The sequence below is a fragment of the Rattus rattus genome, chromosome 13 (assembly GCF_011064425.1).
Source record: "Rattus rattus isolate New Zealand chromosome 13, Rrattus_CSIRO_v1, whole genome shotgun sequence".
NCBI lineage: Eukaryota > Metazoa > Chordata > Mammalia > Rodentia > Muridae > Rattus > Rattus rattus.
This window is the reverse complement of record NC_046166.1, coordinates 70289208-70302841: the sequence shown is the minus strand read 5'-3', so window position 1 is coordinate 70302841 and position 13634 is coordinate 70289208. Positions and strand designations below refer to the sequence as shown.

General features: G+C 53.9%; 1 protein-coding gene across 1 annotated transcript; it reads left to right on the top strand.

Moving 5' to 3' along the window:
- The first annotated feature begins 208 nt into the window (after positions 1-208).
- On the top strand, positions 209-12424 carry Grk1 (G protein-coupled receptor kinase 1). Its single transcript, XM_032919217.1, has 7 exons — positions 209-1091; positions 2977-3104; positions 4391-4548; positions 5563-5646; positions 8595-8719; positions 9839-10040; positions 11889-12424. Exons 1-7 carry the CDS (start codon positions 393-395, stop codon positions 12185-12187), a joined length of 1695 nt encoding a protein of 564 aa, XP_032775108.1. The 5' UTR covers positions 209-392; the 3' UTR covers positions 12188-12424.
- Positions 12425-13634: the final 1210 nt, after the last annotated feature.

Below are 13634 nucleotides of genomic sequence, written 5' to 3'. Positions count from 1 at the left end.
GTTCCCCACCAGCTTCCAGGAGCCGTCGGCGTGCCCTTCCCTTGGGAACACGGAGGCAGCACCCAGGGGGAGTCAATTGAGCTGAACTCTAATCCGATTTGGAGCGGCTTAGGGGATTGTCTTTTTCTGGCATCTGCTGGTCACCCCTAAGGTGTCCTCAGTGACCCCAGCACTGGGATTTAGCTAGATACTTGTCAGCTCTGGTCTCCCTGGCCAGTCGGTGGGATCCCAAGCACCCTGGCCACGGCCGTGTGCCTCCCTTTGTCCCACAAGGGCAGGAACAGGCCATAGGCCAAGGGCACCAGGTCAAGCCTGCTTTGGCTGCTGGTGCCTTGAGCTTGACTTCAGCTTATGGGTCTTAACACTTGAAGTGGACACGGGGCATCAGCAGGATGGATTTCGGGTCCTTGGAGACCGTGGTGGCCAACTCTGCCTTCATTGCGGCCCGAGGCAGCTTTGACGGAAGCAGCACCCCATCTTCCCGAGACAAGAAGTATCTGGCCAAGCTCCGGTTGCCCCCACTGTCCAAGTGTGAGGGTCTCCGTGACAGCATCAGCCTAGAGTTTGACAACCTGTGCTCGGAGCAGCCCATTGGCAAGAGGCTCTTCCAGCAGTTCCTGAAGACAGACGAGAGGCATGTGCCAGCTCTGGAGCTCTGGAAGGACATCGAGGACTATGACACTGCCGATGACGACCTGCGGCCACAGAAGGCTCAGGCCATCCTGGCTGAGTACCTGGACCCACAGGGCACACTCTTCTGCAACTTCCTGGACCAGGGCATGGTGGCAAGAGTGAAGGAAGGGCCAACCGGGAGCCAGGATGGCCTCTTCCAGCCTCTGCTGCAGGCCACACTGGAGCACTTGAGCCAGGGCCCCTTCCAGGAGTACCTGGGAAGCCTGTATTTCCTGCGGTTTCTTCAGTGGAAGTGGTTGGAAGCCCAGCCCATAGGTGAAGACTGGTTCTTGGACTTCAGGGTCCTGGGGAAGGGGGGCTTTGGGGAAGTGTCCGCCTGCCAAATGAAGGCGACCGGCAAGATGTACGCTTGCAAGAAGCTGAACAAGAAGCGGCTGAAGAAGAGGAAGGGCTACCAGGTAGGGATCCCAGCGAGCAGTAGGATGCGCTTAGGCTAGAGGGCCGGTAGAATGCAGACCACCCGCCAAGACTCCTGTGGAGCTCTACTCGTTTGGGCCTTCGCTACTGTGCGTGCTGCCTTTTGGACTCCCCTGGCTCAGCCAGCCAACGGCAGGATGGTAGTCCCTCTGTACCGCGCTCAGGAGCAGTTCAGAGAGGGAGCCGCAACAGAGCGTGTATCCGATTACCTAGAAACCTTTCTGTGTAGCTCCTGTTGTGATCACATGCAGGAGGGAGTGAGGCAGCCCTCTCTCGGCAGGTACTGTTCACAAGAGGCAGAACCCATCTGGGATGCTGTGGTGCGGAACCACTTTTCCCCGAACACAGGTTTCCAGGGGACAAGAATGAGTGGAGGACATGGGCAGGCAGCCATTTCCTCCTTGGTTGGCGTCAGTGTCTAGTTAAGGCAGGATCAGCAAAAGCAGCTTATTGTCCAGGGAACACAGCCCTCTGCAGCCCTGCTGTACAGTACGGATAATGCTGTGGAACTCTTAGGAATGGACACATGAACATAGCTGTATGGGAGAGAGGGAAGCGGGGAGAGACTGGGAAGAGTGGAGGGAGGAAAAACTATGTTTAGGATATACATAGAATGCAAGGTGAAAAAAGGTCATGGTATGTGGAAGATATAGTTCTTCTCTCTCTCTCTGTCTGTCTCTCTGTCTCTGTCTCTCTGTTTCTGTCTCTGTCTCTATCTCTCTATCTCTCTGTCTGTCTCTGTCTCTCTCCCTTCCTTCCTTCCTTCCTTCCTTCCTTCCTTCCTTCCTTCCTTCCTTCCTTCTTTTTTTGCCCCATTTTTTGAGACAGGATCTCTCTGTGTGGCCCTGGCTTTCCTCTAAGTCACTCTATAGACCAGACTGGCCTCAAACTCATAGAGCTCCACCGGGCTCTGCCTCCCAAGGGCTGGGATTAATGGCCGTGCACCACCACTGCACAGCTGAAGGTGTGTCTTCTGAAGGGCCTCGGCGATTGACTTCTGTCTCGAGTTTGAAACTATTCATAAATTGGAAAACGCTTTAACTTTTCCACTTTTATTTAAAGTATCTCAATTAGGGGCTGGAGAGAGGGCTCAGCGGTTAAGAGCACTTGACTGCTCTTCCAGAGGTCCTGAGTTCAATTCCCAGCAACCACATGGTGGCTCACAACCATCTGTAATGGGATCTGATGCCCTATTCTGGTGTCTGAAGACAGCTACAGTGTACTCATATACATAAAATAAATAAATAAAAATAAAGTATCTCAATGGAAAGAGACACAACTTTATACTTGTGTAGGGCAGCACACACCTTTAGTCCCACCACTCATGAGGCAGAGGCAGTGGCTGGGCTTGTGTGAGTTCAGTAGCCCACACGGAGAGTTCTAGGACAGCCAGGGCAACATAGTGAGGCCATGTCTCAAAATGACAAACATACACATAACTGCAGCTTTCTGGAGCTGCAATTCAAGTTCTGGGCTACCCACCTGGAACATGCAACCCAGTACGACACTTCCAGGCTTCATTGCCCGGGATCGGGGGGTGGGGGTGGCGCATGACCTGCGGTCTCGCCTCTTCCACACTTTCTGATGTTTAGAATAAAGATAATAGAGCAGGTTCTCCTGGAAGATCGGGCCGAGTTGGGAGCTGGCTGGACGTAAGCGAGGACTGGACGGAGGGGCTCTGGTGGTGCAGGGGAGGGGAGAGGACAGGGCAGTGACAGAGATGTCCCAGTCAACGCCAAGGCTACGTCCCTGAGTGACTGTGTGCCACATTTTCAGACTGATCGCAAGCCCGTCCTGCGCTGTGCCCAGCGTGCAGGCTGCGCTCCACAGTGCATTGCTGAGGACTAAAGATCATTCTGCTTCCAGGGTGCCATCGTTGAGAAGAGGATTCTGGCTAAAGTACACAGCAGGTTCATCGTGTCTCTGGCCTATGCATTCGAGACCAAGACCGACCTCTGTCTGGTGATGACCATCATGAATGGAGGTGACGTAAGGTAAAGGTGTCCAGACCTGGGACTACTTTCAACTAGGGTTCATGTCTGGTGGGGCCTGTCATTCTTCACGCTCATGCGTCTCCATGATTGTCGGGGACAGCGACAGAGGGCATGTGGTGTTGCAGACAGCTGTGGTGGGGCCTGTGGGTTGAGAGGGCCAAGACATTAAAATGAACGATTCCATCCACGCCCAATCCTGTATGGCTGGAGAGCTGGACGTCTGGCTAGAGGCCAGCTTGCCTATGGTAGGAAGGTGCCCACTCTGATGGTGCCTGGGCTAGCCAAGCCTCGGGGTGCTCTGAGGTTCCTGCATTCTTGGGGATGTCGAATTAACCACGTTCTTTGGCTGGGGGACTTCACCACTCTTTAGTTTCCTGTTCTGTAAAACAGAGACAAGAGTGACCATATCAGTGTTAGAAGGATGAGGTGGTGAGACCCTGGGGTAGCGGGCACACAGGGTTAGTGCAGTGAGGCCCCTGGGGTGCCTTGAGAATACAGGGTGCTACCAAAGGGAGCTGTAACCTGCAAACCCCCTGTGTCTCTTGGCTCATCTGCTTTTATTTACACCGCCACCCCAGCAAAGCCAACTACCTTTTCTTCAGACGAGTAACACGAGGTCTAGCCAATCCATCTTCGAGAAGGAGAAGAGGGCTGTAAGGAATGCTGGGGGATTCTTTTTAGCATTACACCCTCTGTCCACCCCCTCCCCGGGACCTTCCGATTATCTTCTAAACCCCTGTTCTGCACATCTCTGCCTACCCTCTGCCAGAGCTTACCCCATTCACAGCTTCTAGCTATGGGCTTTGCTTCCTTGTAAAGTGTTGAGGTGGCAAGCATTCGGAAGAACACAGAAATGGACAGACTTCAAGGTCTTGTGGAAAGGGGCTGGGAAGGAAATGCTACTGTCAAATCCGCCCAGGGGTTCAAGGTCTGGTGGAGCAGACCACAGGTTTACTTAGAGATTTGGGGGTGGTTTATCTTTAAGAAACTGGGGTTGAGCTCACCTCCCTTGGCCCTGTCTTGGCACTGCTCTGGAGTCGGAAGGAAGGAGGTGTCAGGCGACAAGCTTGTATGCCTTTCTAACCGTTGTCTCTCTAACAGCTATGCACCCATCTGAGGTGGCATCTGAGGCCTCTAGCTCTGGGCTTCTCCAGGGGAACATTGATGCCTGTTCCCAGGGTGGCCATGCTACGCTGACCCATGTGTGCCCGAAGATCCAGACTCTGTGTCTGGGTTTTACCGCCCTTCAGCCCATGTGCGTGCCTCCCGTGGTGTTCTGCCCCCAGGTACCACATCTACAATGTGGATGAGGAGAACCCCGGCTTTCCGGAACCACGAGCCATCTACTACACGGCACAGATCATCAGTGGCCTGGAGCACCTGCATCAGAGACGCATTGTCTACCGTGACCTCAAGCCAGAGAACGTGCTGCTGGACAACGATGGTGAGCCCCTGGGCGGGCGCAGGCCAGGCAGCTTTGGGGGAGCCCCTGGGGTGGGTGCAGGCCAGGCAGCTTTCGGGGGGCTCCTGGGGATGGATACAGGCCACGGCAGCTTTGGGGGAGCCCCTGGGGTGGACGCAGGTCACAACAGCTTTGGGGGGAGCCCCTGGGGTGGACGCAGGTCACAGCAGCTTTGGGGGAGCCCTGGGGTGGGCACAGGCCACAGCAGCTTTGGGGGAGCCCCTGGGGTGGGCACAGGCCACAGCAGCTTTGGGGGAGCCCCTGGGGTGGGCGCAGGCCACAGCAGCTTTGGGGGAGCCCCTGGGGTGGGCACAGGCCACAGCAGCTTTGGGGGGAGCCCCTGGGGTGGGCACAGGCCACAGCAGCTTTGGGGGAGCCCCTGGGGTGGGCGCAGGCCACAGCAGCTTTGGGGGAGCCCCTGGGGTGGGCACAGGCCACAGCAGCTTTGGGGGGAGCCCCTGGGGTGGGCACAGGCCACAGCAGCTTTAGGGGAGCCCCTGGGGGTGGGCGCAGGCCAGGCAGCTTTGGGGGGAGCTCCTGGGGTAGGTGCAAGCCACGGCAGCTTTGGGGGAGCCCCTGGGGTGGGTGCAGGCCAGGCAGCTTTTGGGGAGCTCCTGGGGATGGATACAGGCCACGGCAGCTTTGGGAGCCCAATGCAAGGTTTCTTCAGCCTCTTTTAAAGTCATTGAAGGGCCTAGCAGTGTTAGAGCATAAAGGACAGTGGTATAAGCTATGGAGAGTGTGTATATATGCATATAGGTGTGTGTGCGCGTGTATGTATGTGTGTGACAGGTGTAAGCCATATGTGGTATGCCCATTACACGTATGATACATCTCTGTGGGGAATGGATATGCATGTGCGGAGTGTGGTATGTGTGCACAGAGAACATGCATAGTGTGTTTCGCTGCTGTGCAGGGAATACTGCTGAGCCGCGGGCTCGCCTGGTACCTCTGTGCTGTGGATTCCGTGTGACCTCAGCTTGTCTCAACTTTTAGGCAACATCCGAATTTCTGACCTTGGACTGGCTGTGGAGTTGAAGGAAGGGCAGAATAAGACCAAGGGCTATGCAGGGACCCCAGGTAAGATCTGAGCATTGGGGGAGGGAGGTGGAAAGGCTTGGTATCCAAGAAGAGGCCTTGGCTTGTCCTTTCTCCCAGAGCTTGGGGCAGCAGGAGCCCCGAGACCTAAGTGGTGACCGAGTGGGGGTAGTGGAGCACGGCTCCTTATCCTCTAGAGCAAACAGTGGCAATCAGGTTCCGCTCAGTAGCTCAAGAACTGTTTGCTCCCTTCAAGGACAGCCCCTCCCCTGCCTTAACAGTCTCACTGGCTTGTCAGAGCTGCCTCCTTGGCACCTCGATGGGCAGAGGGGAGCCCAGGACTTGCACACTAAGCGGCTTCTTGGGCATTGGCAGAATGAGTTTGCCTGGGATAGCTCATGGAAGAGCTGGACCCAAGGACTTACTGTGTCGGTCACAGCTCAACCAGCTCTCACTAGGCTTCAGTACAACTCTGGTAGGCATCCGCCAACATGCAGGCTATGCACATGTGTATCCTTCTGTGGGCAAGCATACCCGTGTATACACATTTCTACATATGTGCTTGCTCTCATGTGGTGTACACAGTTGTATGTTTGTACATGTATGTAGGTGCACAGCTCCCTCTGTGTGAAGCATGCATGTGCGTATATGAAGACACCTCTCTGTATGCATGTACCCATGACCGTCTCTGTGTGCATACATGCAAGTACATGTGCGCATCTTTACACACCTGTCTGTGCATGCACATGTCAACATGCACATCTGTATGTGTGATATTTCATGCATGTAGATATATATGTTTACTCATACGTGAATGTGTATAGGCACCTCTGAGTATTCTCAGTACATGTGCACACATGGGCGTGTATCTCTCTGTGTACACCACTCTTGCACATACATGAGTGACTGTAGATGTATCTGTGTCTAAGTGCACACACATGCAGCCATGCAGTATCCTTCTGCCTTCATCCCCTGCAGAGGAAGGAGAGAGGCAGCACAGGTAGAGGGAAGAAGAGTCTTGAGTCAGCTGGAGCAGGTGCACGGCCCATGCTTAGTGGCTCTGTGACCTTAGATGGTGTGCTTAATCCGTCAGAGTCTTTGGTTTTAACGCTTACCACATGGGCATCTAAGGCTGTTACGTGACTGCTACATACTTGGACTTGCAAGCTGTAGATACCTGCATGTAAGTCCCCCCTTTCTCCATATTCTGGATTGTCCTGCATTCAGGCTGACCGCTGACAGGACTCCTTAGGTATTTACCTTATTCCCCGGCTGTCTGGCTTCATACCAAGCATAAGCTGGGATGTGAACAGAGTGGGATGTAGACAGGACCCTGCTTTGTGTTACAGAGTCACCAGGTCCCTGATGCCGTGGTGGCTAGAGAGACAAGAACTTTCCCCTCCATTCTGGAATAGGACACATCCATACTGACCCTCAGGGGGCCTGGCGCTTGTCCAGCCGTGGTAGCTGGTGGGTGCTGAGGGCTCTGTGCAGGCACAGGGTAAAGGAGATCTGAGAAAAGGATTCTGGAATCAGCTTGGCCTGAAGCCATCGCACAACCTTGTGAAGACGTGGTTGTGCCTTCTTTCAAGAGCTAGCTCAAACGTCATTCGGATCTCCTCAGTTCGCTCCAAGTTCCGGGATCTGCTGGAGCAAGATTTGAAGAACTTACTTCAAGACTAGAATTGGTCCCACTCTGGACTGCTGACCCAGGTGGCCAGGAGAGGGCGCCATTGCCCGCCCAATCTTTACCTTACAGCGCTTACTGAGATTCAGTGGCAACTCTACCCACCTTGTAAATCCTCTGCCTGGGACGGCAGTATAGGGTCTGGAGATGCTGAGTTAGGGTGCAGACTAGAAGCTGGTGTTCCAGGAGCCAATGAACACTGTTCTAGACAGATCCCCCTTTCCCCCACTCAGTCCACAACTATAGGCCGTGCCTGGGGGATGTTCTTCCTCTGGATATAGGAAGAAGCAGAAATACACTCGCTCCTTCATCCAGTAACTCACGGGTGCTGTCTCTGCAGCAAAAACAGAAAGGCAAAGGGCGGCATGACCAGGGTGTGGCACTGCAGTGGGGGGAGGTGAACACTGGTGGTATCTTGGAGTGGAGAAGTGGCATGTGTGGCTCCAGAAAGGGATACTCGACAATTCGCCTTCCAGAAGGGCTAATCGCCTAGGAGCCCAGGAGCGATTCCGTAGCCTGTTACATGGGGCTGAGAAAGCAACAGGATGGGCGGGAGGAGATGGTTTATACACTGTGTTGCAGATACTGGGCATGAATTAATACATATGGTGGGGGTGAGGTTTTCATGCAAATGGCCAAGTTGTAAGCAGACAGACAGGAGGATCAGGGAGCCCACGCTCCTGGAGAAGGCCACACAGTGGCTGTGTTATCGGGTGCTGTTCCGGGAGTGCATGTGGGAGGGGGTTCAGCTGTAGTTTCGCTGTAGGTAACAAAGGAAGCTTCAAGGAACAAAGTGACTGAGGACAACATAGGACTGTGGCCCCCTCACTCGTGTTCCTCAGGCTTTGGCCATGGCGCCTGGGTTACTGGACTCACTCTGGATCACGGGACACAGATATCACTCCTGTATCCTTGTAGGAGGAGAGTGAGAAAAACCCAGCAGCATCTGTTGCGTTTGTCTACCCCATGAGTCACACGCAGCACACTGTCCCTGAGTCTGAGCCGAGGCTTCACATCTCGCAGGAGTGAGATTCCTGACCTGGCAATTCTGCCCCTAGGAGTCTTTGGCTATGTTGGGAGACATGTGGGCAACCAGTGGGTAGTGGCCAGGGACATTATGCTCAATGTCCCTCAAAGACAACAAAGAGGTTTCTGGCCTCAAAAATCAGTGGTGGTGAGACGATCCCCCCTCCACTGGGGGACAGGGTATCTATCACCAGGCTTCTGTCTGTGATTACTGGGGAGGCGCCATGCTACGGGAAAGCAGGATTATCAATGAACCTACATACATTCATGGCGGCAGGTTTCATGGCCCCCGAGCTCCTGCGCGGTGAAGAATACGACTTCTCTGTGGACTACTTTGCCCTGGGGGTCACACTGTACGAGATGATCGCAGCCAGAGGACCCTTCCGAGCCCGAGGAGAGAAGGTAGGTGCCGCCTGACAGGAACCCCTGAGAGGGTCCACTCTGGGACAGGCATGGATAGGTGGGTTATGCCAAGGACTATATAAGGAGCTCAGGCTCTGGGGTCCTGCTCCTGTGTAATATTCTGTCCCGAGCTTACCTGTTCTTGAGACCCGAAAGTGGAGCTGCTCAGAGATTCTAAACCTGTCCTTTCACACCACAGCCAGCAGGTGGCAGAGCAAACAGGCACTAGCCGAGACCCAGTGTCTCTCCCTGGTAGGCTCATTAGGATCTTTTGGGAGCAGAATTGACAAGGAGGCCACTGGCGGGTCCTTAGCTAAGTGTGGGCCACCAGGACACTGCTCTTGGGGCTTTGGATAACCACCCCATATTCCTTCTCTGATCCTCATTTTTCTTTACGTACAGAGGTTGGGCTAGGCCAGAAGCCAGGTTCCGTTGCCTAGGTCGCAGTAGGGACCATGTCCACCTACTTGTTGCTACCTTGTCCTCGCCTGAGCTCACAGCTCTGTGCTGTCATGTGACCCTGGCTGACCGTGGAGAAGTGTCTGAGTCTCACAGGCCTCCACAGTGACAGGCATCAGGACAAGTGGTTTGTGCTAACATTCGTTCATGTTCCACACGCTGCGTTTGTTCTGGCCGTGCCTGCCAGAGAGATGATGGTGGACTGGCTCTACAATGGGGGATGTCTGGGGAGTAAGCCACACTGTCTTCATCATACATGTTGGGTGTGGGGAGCTTTGTTTGGGGGACTCCAACAAAGCTGATCAGAAGTAAGGCAAGCTTATTTCTTAAGTTTCTCTCAAACAGTTTAGTAACGCCATGCCCAGCCAAGCTCTCCAGCAGCAACTCTCGCTTCTGGTCATTTTCTGTGCAGTAGTGGACTAGCTGTGTAGACTCGTGTCTAAGTCAACCAGCACCACCCTTCAAAACAGCCTTGGTGGCTGGGGGCTTTACTTTTTGACTTTTTGTCCCAAGATCAGAGCCTTTCAATGCCAGGCTACCTGGGAGAGGGCCTGCCGAAAGCCATCGGCCACCCCCAGCCCAGCAAGGGTCAGCACCAAGCCCCAAGGGTTGAGGTTTTGCCAGGGCTCACGTGAAGTGGTGCGTTTGCCATCCATGCAGGTGGAGAACAAGGAGCTTAAACAGCGCATCATCTCAGAGCCCGTGAAGTACCCAGAGAAGTTCAGCCAGGCCAGCAAGGACTTCTGTGAGCAGCTGTTAGAGAAGGACCCGGAGAAGCGCCTGGGTTTCCGGGACGGAACCTGTGACGCCCTTCGGGCGAACGTCCTCTTCAAAGATATCAGCTGGAGGCAGCTTGAAGCCGGTATGGTATCATAAGACTGAGAGGGCACAGGGACAGGGACAGGGACAGGGACAGGACAGGAACCCCTGATGGCGTCCGGTATCCATGGGGTCAGGCAGGCTGAAGTCAGGTGGGAAACTCGGGTAACAAGCCAGTGTGGAAGCTCTGAGCCTGCGTCATGGTATTTGCCTTATATTCATCATCGAAAGCGCACATGTACATACATAGTTACACAGACACACAGACATGCACACACCACACCACATCACACACAGCGCACATGTACATACACAGATACACAAACACACAGACACACTGACACACAGACATACACACACCACACCACATCACACACAGCACACATGTACATACACAGACACACCGACACATAGACACACAGACATGCACACACCACACCACATCACACACAGGCCTTAGATGAACATACAGGCACACACAGGTGTGTGCATGCGCACAAGAGCATGTATGTGTACATGCATGGGCTCACACACATGTATGCACACATGGAGACACAGGCACGCATACATATGTCACACACACTGTGGCTGCAGTGTCATGACAAACGCCATGGGGTGAATGAACTTCTCACAGGTAGATGAACTCTGCCTCCCTTGAATCCTTGGATCTCTGGAAAGTAGGGTGTGGAACACAGGATGAGTCAGGAGCCATAGGGAGGGGAGAAGATTCTCCCAAGAGAAGCTCCTTTTCGGTGGAAGAGCTGCACCTCATCTGGAGATGGGCTATCCTTGGCATTGCTGTTATGAGGCCCTGAGGCTAGGAAGGGTCCTGGCTCAGGAGGTCTGAGGACCTCTTCTGAGGGAGTAGTGGGGCACAGGAGACTGGAGTCAGGCATGTTGGAGAAAATCAGGAGGTCACGCTTTGGTGAGAGCAGCCAGCCTGTACCAGCACAGGCCTGTTGCGAAGCTGGAATTAGTGGCTCATGTACAGCAGCATTGCAAGGAAGGGTCAAAATGCCCCACGGAAGCCAGGGCAGGAGGTTAGGTGAGTTGAGTCGACATCTGTGCTCTACGAGACCAGCAACACCCTGCATCTTGCAGCTTCTGTTAACAAGTGAAGCTGACTGGGGAGGGAGGATGCAGAGCACAGTTGGGGCCAGGCAAGAGTCTGGGGCTGCAGAGAAGGTGTGGTGGCCATGGGACTGAGGGTCCTCTTGTAAGAGATTTCAAGATGAGACTTTAGGGTGGGTCTCAGGAAGTTGTCAAAGGCAAGGGCTGAGGTTTCTTCCTTCCTTCCTTCCTTCCTTCCTTCCTTCCTTCCTTCCTTCCTTCCTTCCTTCTTCCTTCCTTCCTTCTTCCTTCCTTCCTTTAAGATTTATTTATTATTTAAGTACACTGTAGCTATCTTCAGACACACCAGAAGAGGGCATCATATCTTATTACAGATGGTTGTGAGACACCATGTGGTTGCTGGGATTTGAACTCAGAACCCCCGGAAGAGCAGACGGTGCTCCCAACCACGGAGCCATCTCTCCATCCGAGATTTCTTTTAAAAAGGCTTCCTAGCTGGCGTAGTGAGTCAGAGAGTCGTAACACCAGCATTGGGTAGCCGAGGCAGGAGGATTGTGATTTCAGGCCAACCTGGGAAACGCCCACCTATCTTACCCCATCCACCCATCCACACACCTTTTTAACCAGATCTGGGCATCTTTCACACTGTCCGTCATCCAGTCTGTGAGCGCTGGGCACACAGTTTGGGGCTGCTTCAGGATGCTGACTTTTCCTGTCAGCATCAGGAAGAGTAGAAGCCTTCTGTGTGTCTGTGGGGACCCCTCGGCTCTGCAGCTTCCTCACCACGGGTCTCTCTGGTCTGCTTCCCGTCTCTTCACAGGAATGCTCATCCCGCCGTTCATCCCAGACTCTAGGACTGTCTATGCCAAGAACATTCAGGATGTGGGTGCCTTTTCCACAGTCAAGGGTGTGGTTTTTGACAAAGCAGACACAGAATTCTTCCAAGAATTCGCCTCCGGCAACTGCTCCATTCCCTGGCAGGAGGAGATGATTGAGACTGGGGTCTTCGGGGACCTCAACGTGTGGCGCCCAGACGGTCAAATGCCAGACGACATGAAGGGAATCACTGTGGAGGAAGCAGCCCCTACAGCCAAGTCAGGGATGTGTCTCATCTCCTAGCCGAGTGTCTGGGGGAAGCCTGGGGCTGGCTGTATAGAGAGAGGGAAGGATACAGAGCTCAGGGGAGGAGAATGACCCTGGCTCAGCCTGTGCCCACTCCATCCAGGTCACCATGCAACTGTGTCTTCACAAGGAGCAAGCAAGACTCCCGGTCTAGACCCTAGAGGCATGGCAGTCCATTTCTTTTGTCCTATTTCATTCAAAAGAGACAAAAAAAGGCCACAGATTGAACAATAAGGTGTCTATGCTCAAAGAACCTCCGTGTACAGATGTGTGGCCAGGCTAGGAGCTTGATGGCCAGAGACTCACATCCAGCATGGATCTCCTGGTACTTGGAAGTTAGTATTTCAGGGCAGACCTGTTTGCTCCCGGTCAGATCAGGGTTGCAGGTACTTGTGCACCCCAAAGAGGGCTGTACTCAGGGTACCCACCCCAGACCCCTCCTTGCCTGATTCCTGCCTCCTAAGCTGCCTTTACTGGTCACCGCCTGTTCCCGTGGACCCCAACTTGGAAGTCTTCAGGGAGTAGAAAGAATGGAAGGGCCTGGTCTTAGCTGAGAGTCACTGCCTCCTATCAAGAAGCGGAGACAGCTACCTCAGGCGGCTACGGTCTCTGTCATCAGTCGACACTACATGGGGTGTATATTACAGTCACATCACATGTGGTGGGGGCCTAGGTCCTTACAAGCTAATGCCACGTGTGGTGGATACCTAAGCAAAGACCCGCCATGTGTGGTTATTGCCCAAGTCCTTACACAGCCATCACACTGTAATGGGTGTCTGTGTTCGTAGGCCATCGTTGTACCCCCAGTCTCCCCCTTTTGGGAAGGAAGGTGACCTACACATACCCGAAATTGGGAAAGATTGCTGGATGATGTCGACACCGGAACACAACACTGGACCAGTGTCCCCAAATTGTACTGGGTACGAGCACTGTCATCAATGGAGCCCAGGCCAGCTGCGTTGTGGAAGACTCCAGATGTCATCATAGAGGTGCCTTCCACACATGGATATCCTAGGAACTAACGTGGATGCTAAAGAAGTGCACGCCAGATTTCTGCTCTTCTCAGAGAGTCTGACCCTGTGCAATTTGGGGCGCTCTGGAAGGGCCGTGGGGCCGTGACCATACCTCCTGGACCATGGTCTGGGATTCACTGGGACCCAGGAGTCCTGCGGCTGATTAGTGCTCAGTGCTATAGATAAGACAATCCTCTGGTCTGGGGCATCACACACGTTTCAAATACGTGGGCGTATACTTCATTTCACTGCGTCCTGGAGCTCAACTTAATGTGCTCTGGGTTGAAGACCCTAGCAGATTAGCAATTTCATCCTGGGCTTCCCTGGGGCAGAGGGGTGTGTAAAGGTGAATTTTGGCAGCCACGGCCGGTTTCAGAGAGGCCTGGTCCTGTTACATACTAGCCACTGTCCCCGTTTGGCTGGCCTAGAGC

Coding starts and splice junctions, on each gene's coding strand:
- Grk1 (XM_032919217.1), top strand. CDS start 393: ATGGATTTCGGGTCCTTGGAGACCGTGGTGGCCAACTCTGCCTTCATT. Junction 5,647..8,594: donor GGGCTATGCAGGGACCCCAG/GTAAGATCTGAG, acceptor TCATGGCGGCAG/GTTTCATGGCCCCCGAGCTC. Junction 10,041..11,888: donor CTGGAGGCAGCTTGAAGCCG/GTATGGTATCAT, acceptor GTCTCTTCACAG/GAATGCTCATCCCGCCGTTC.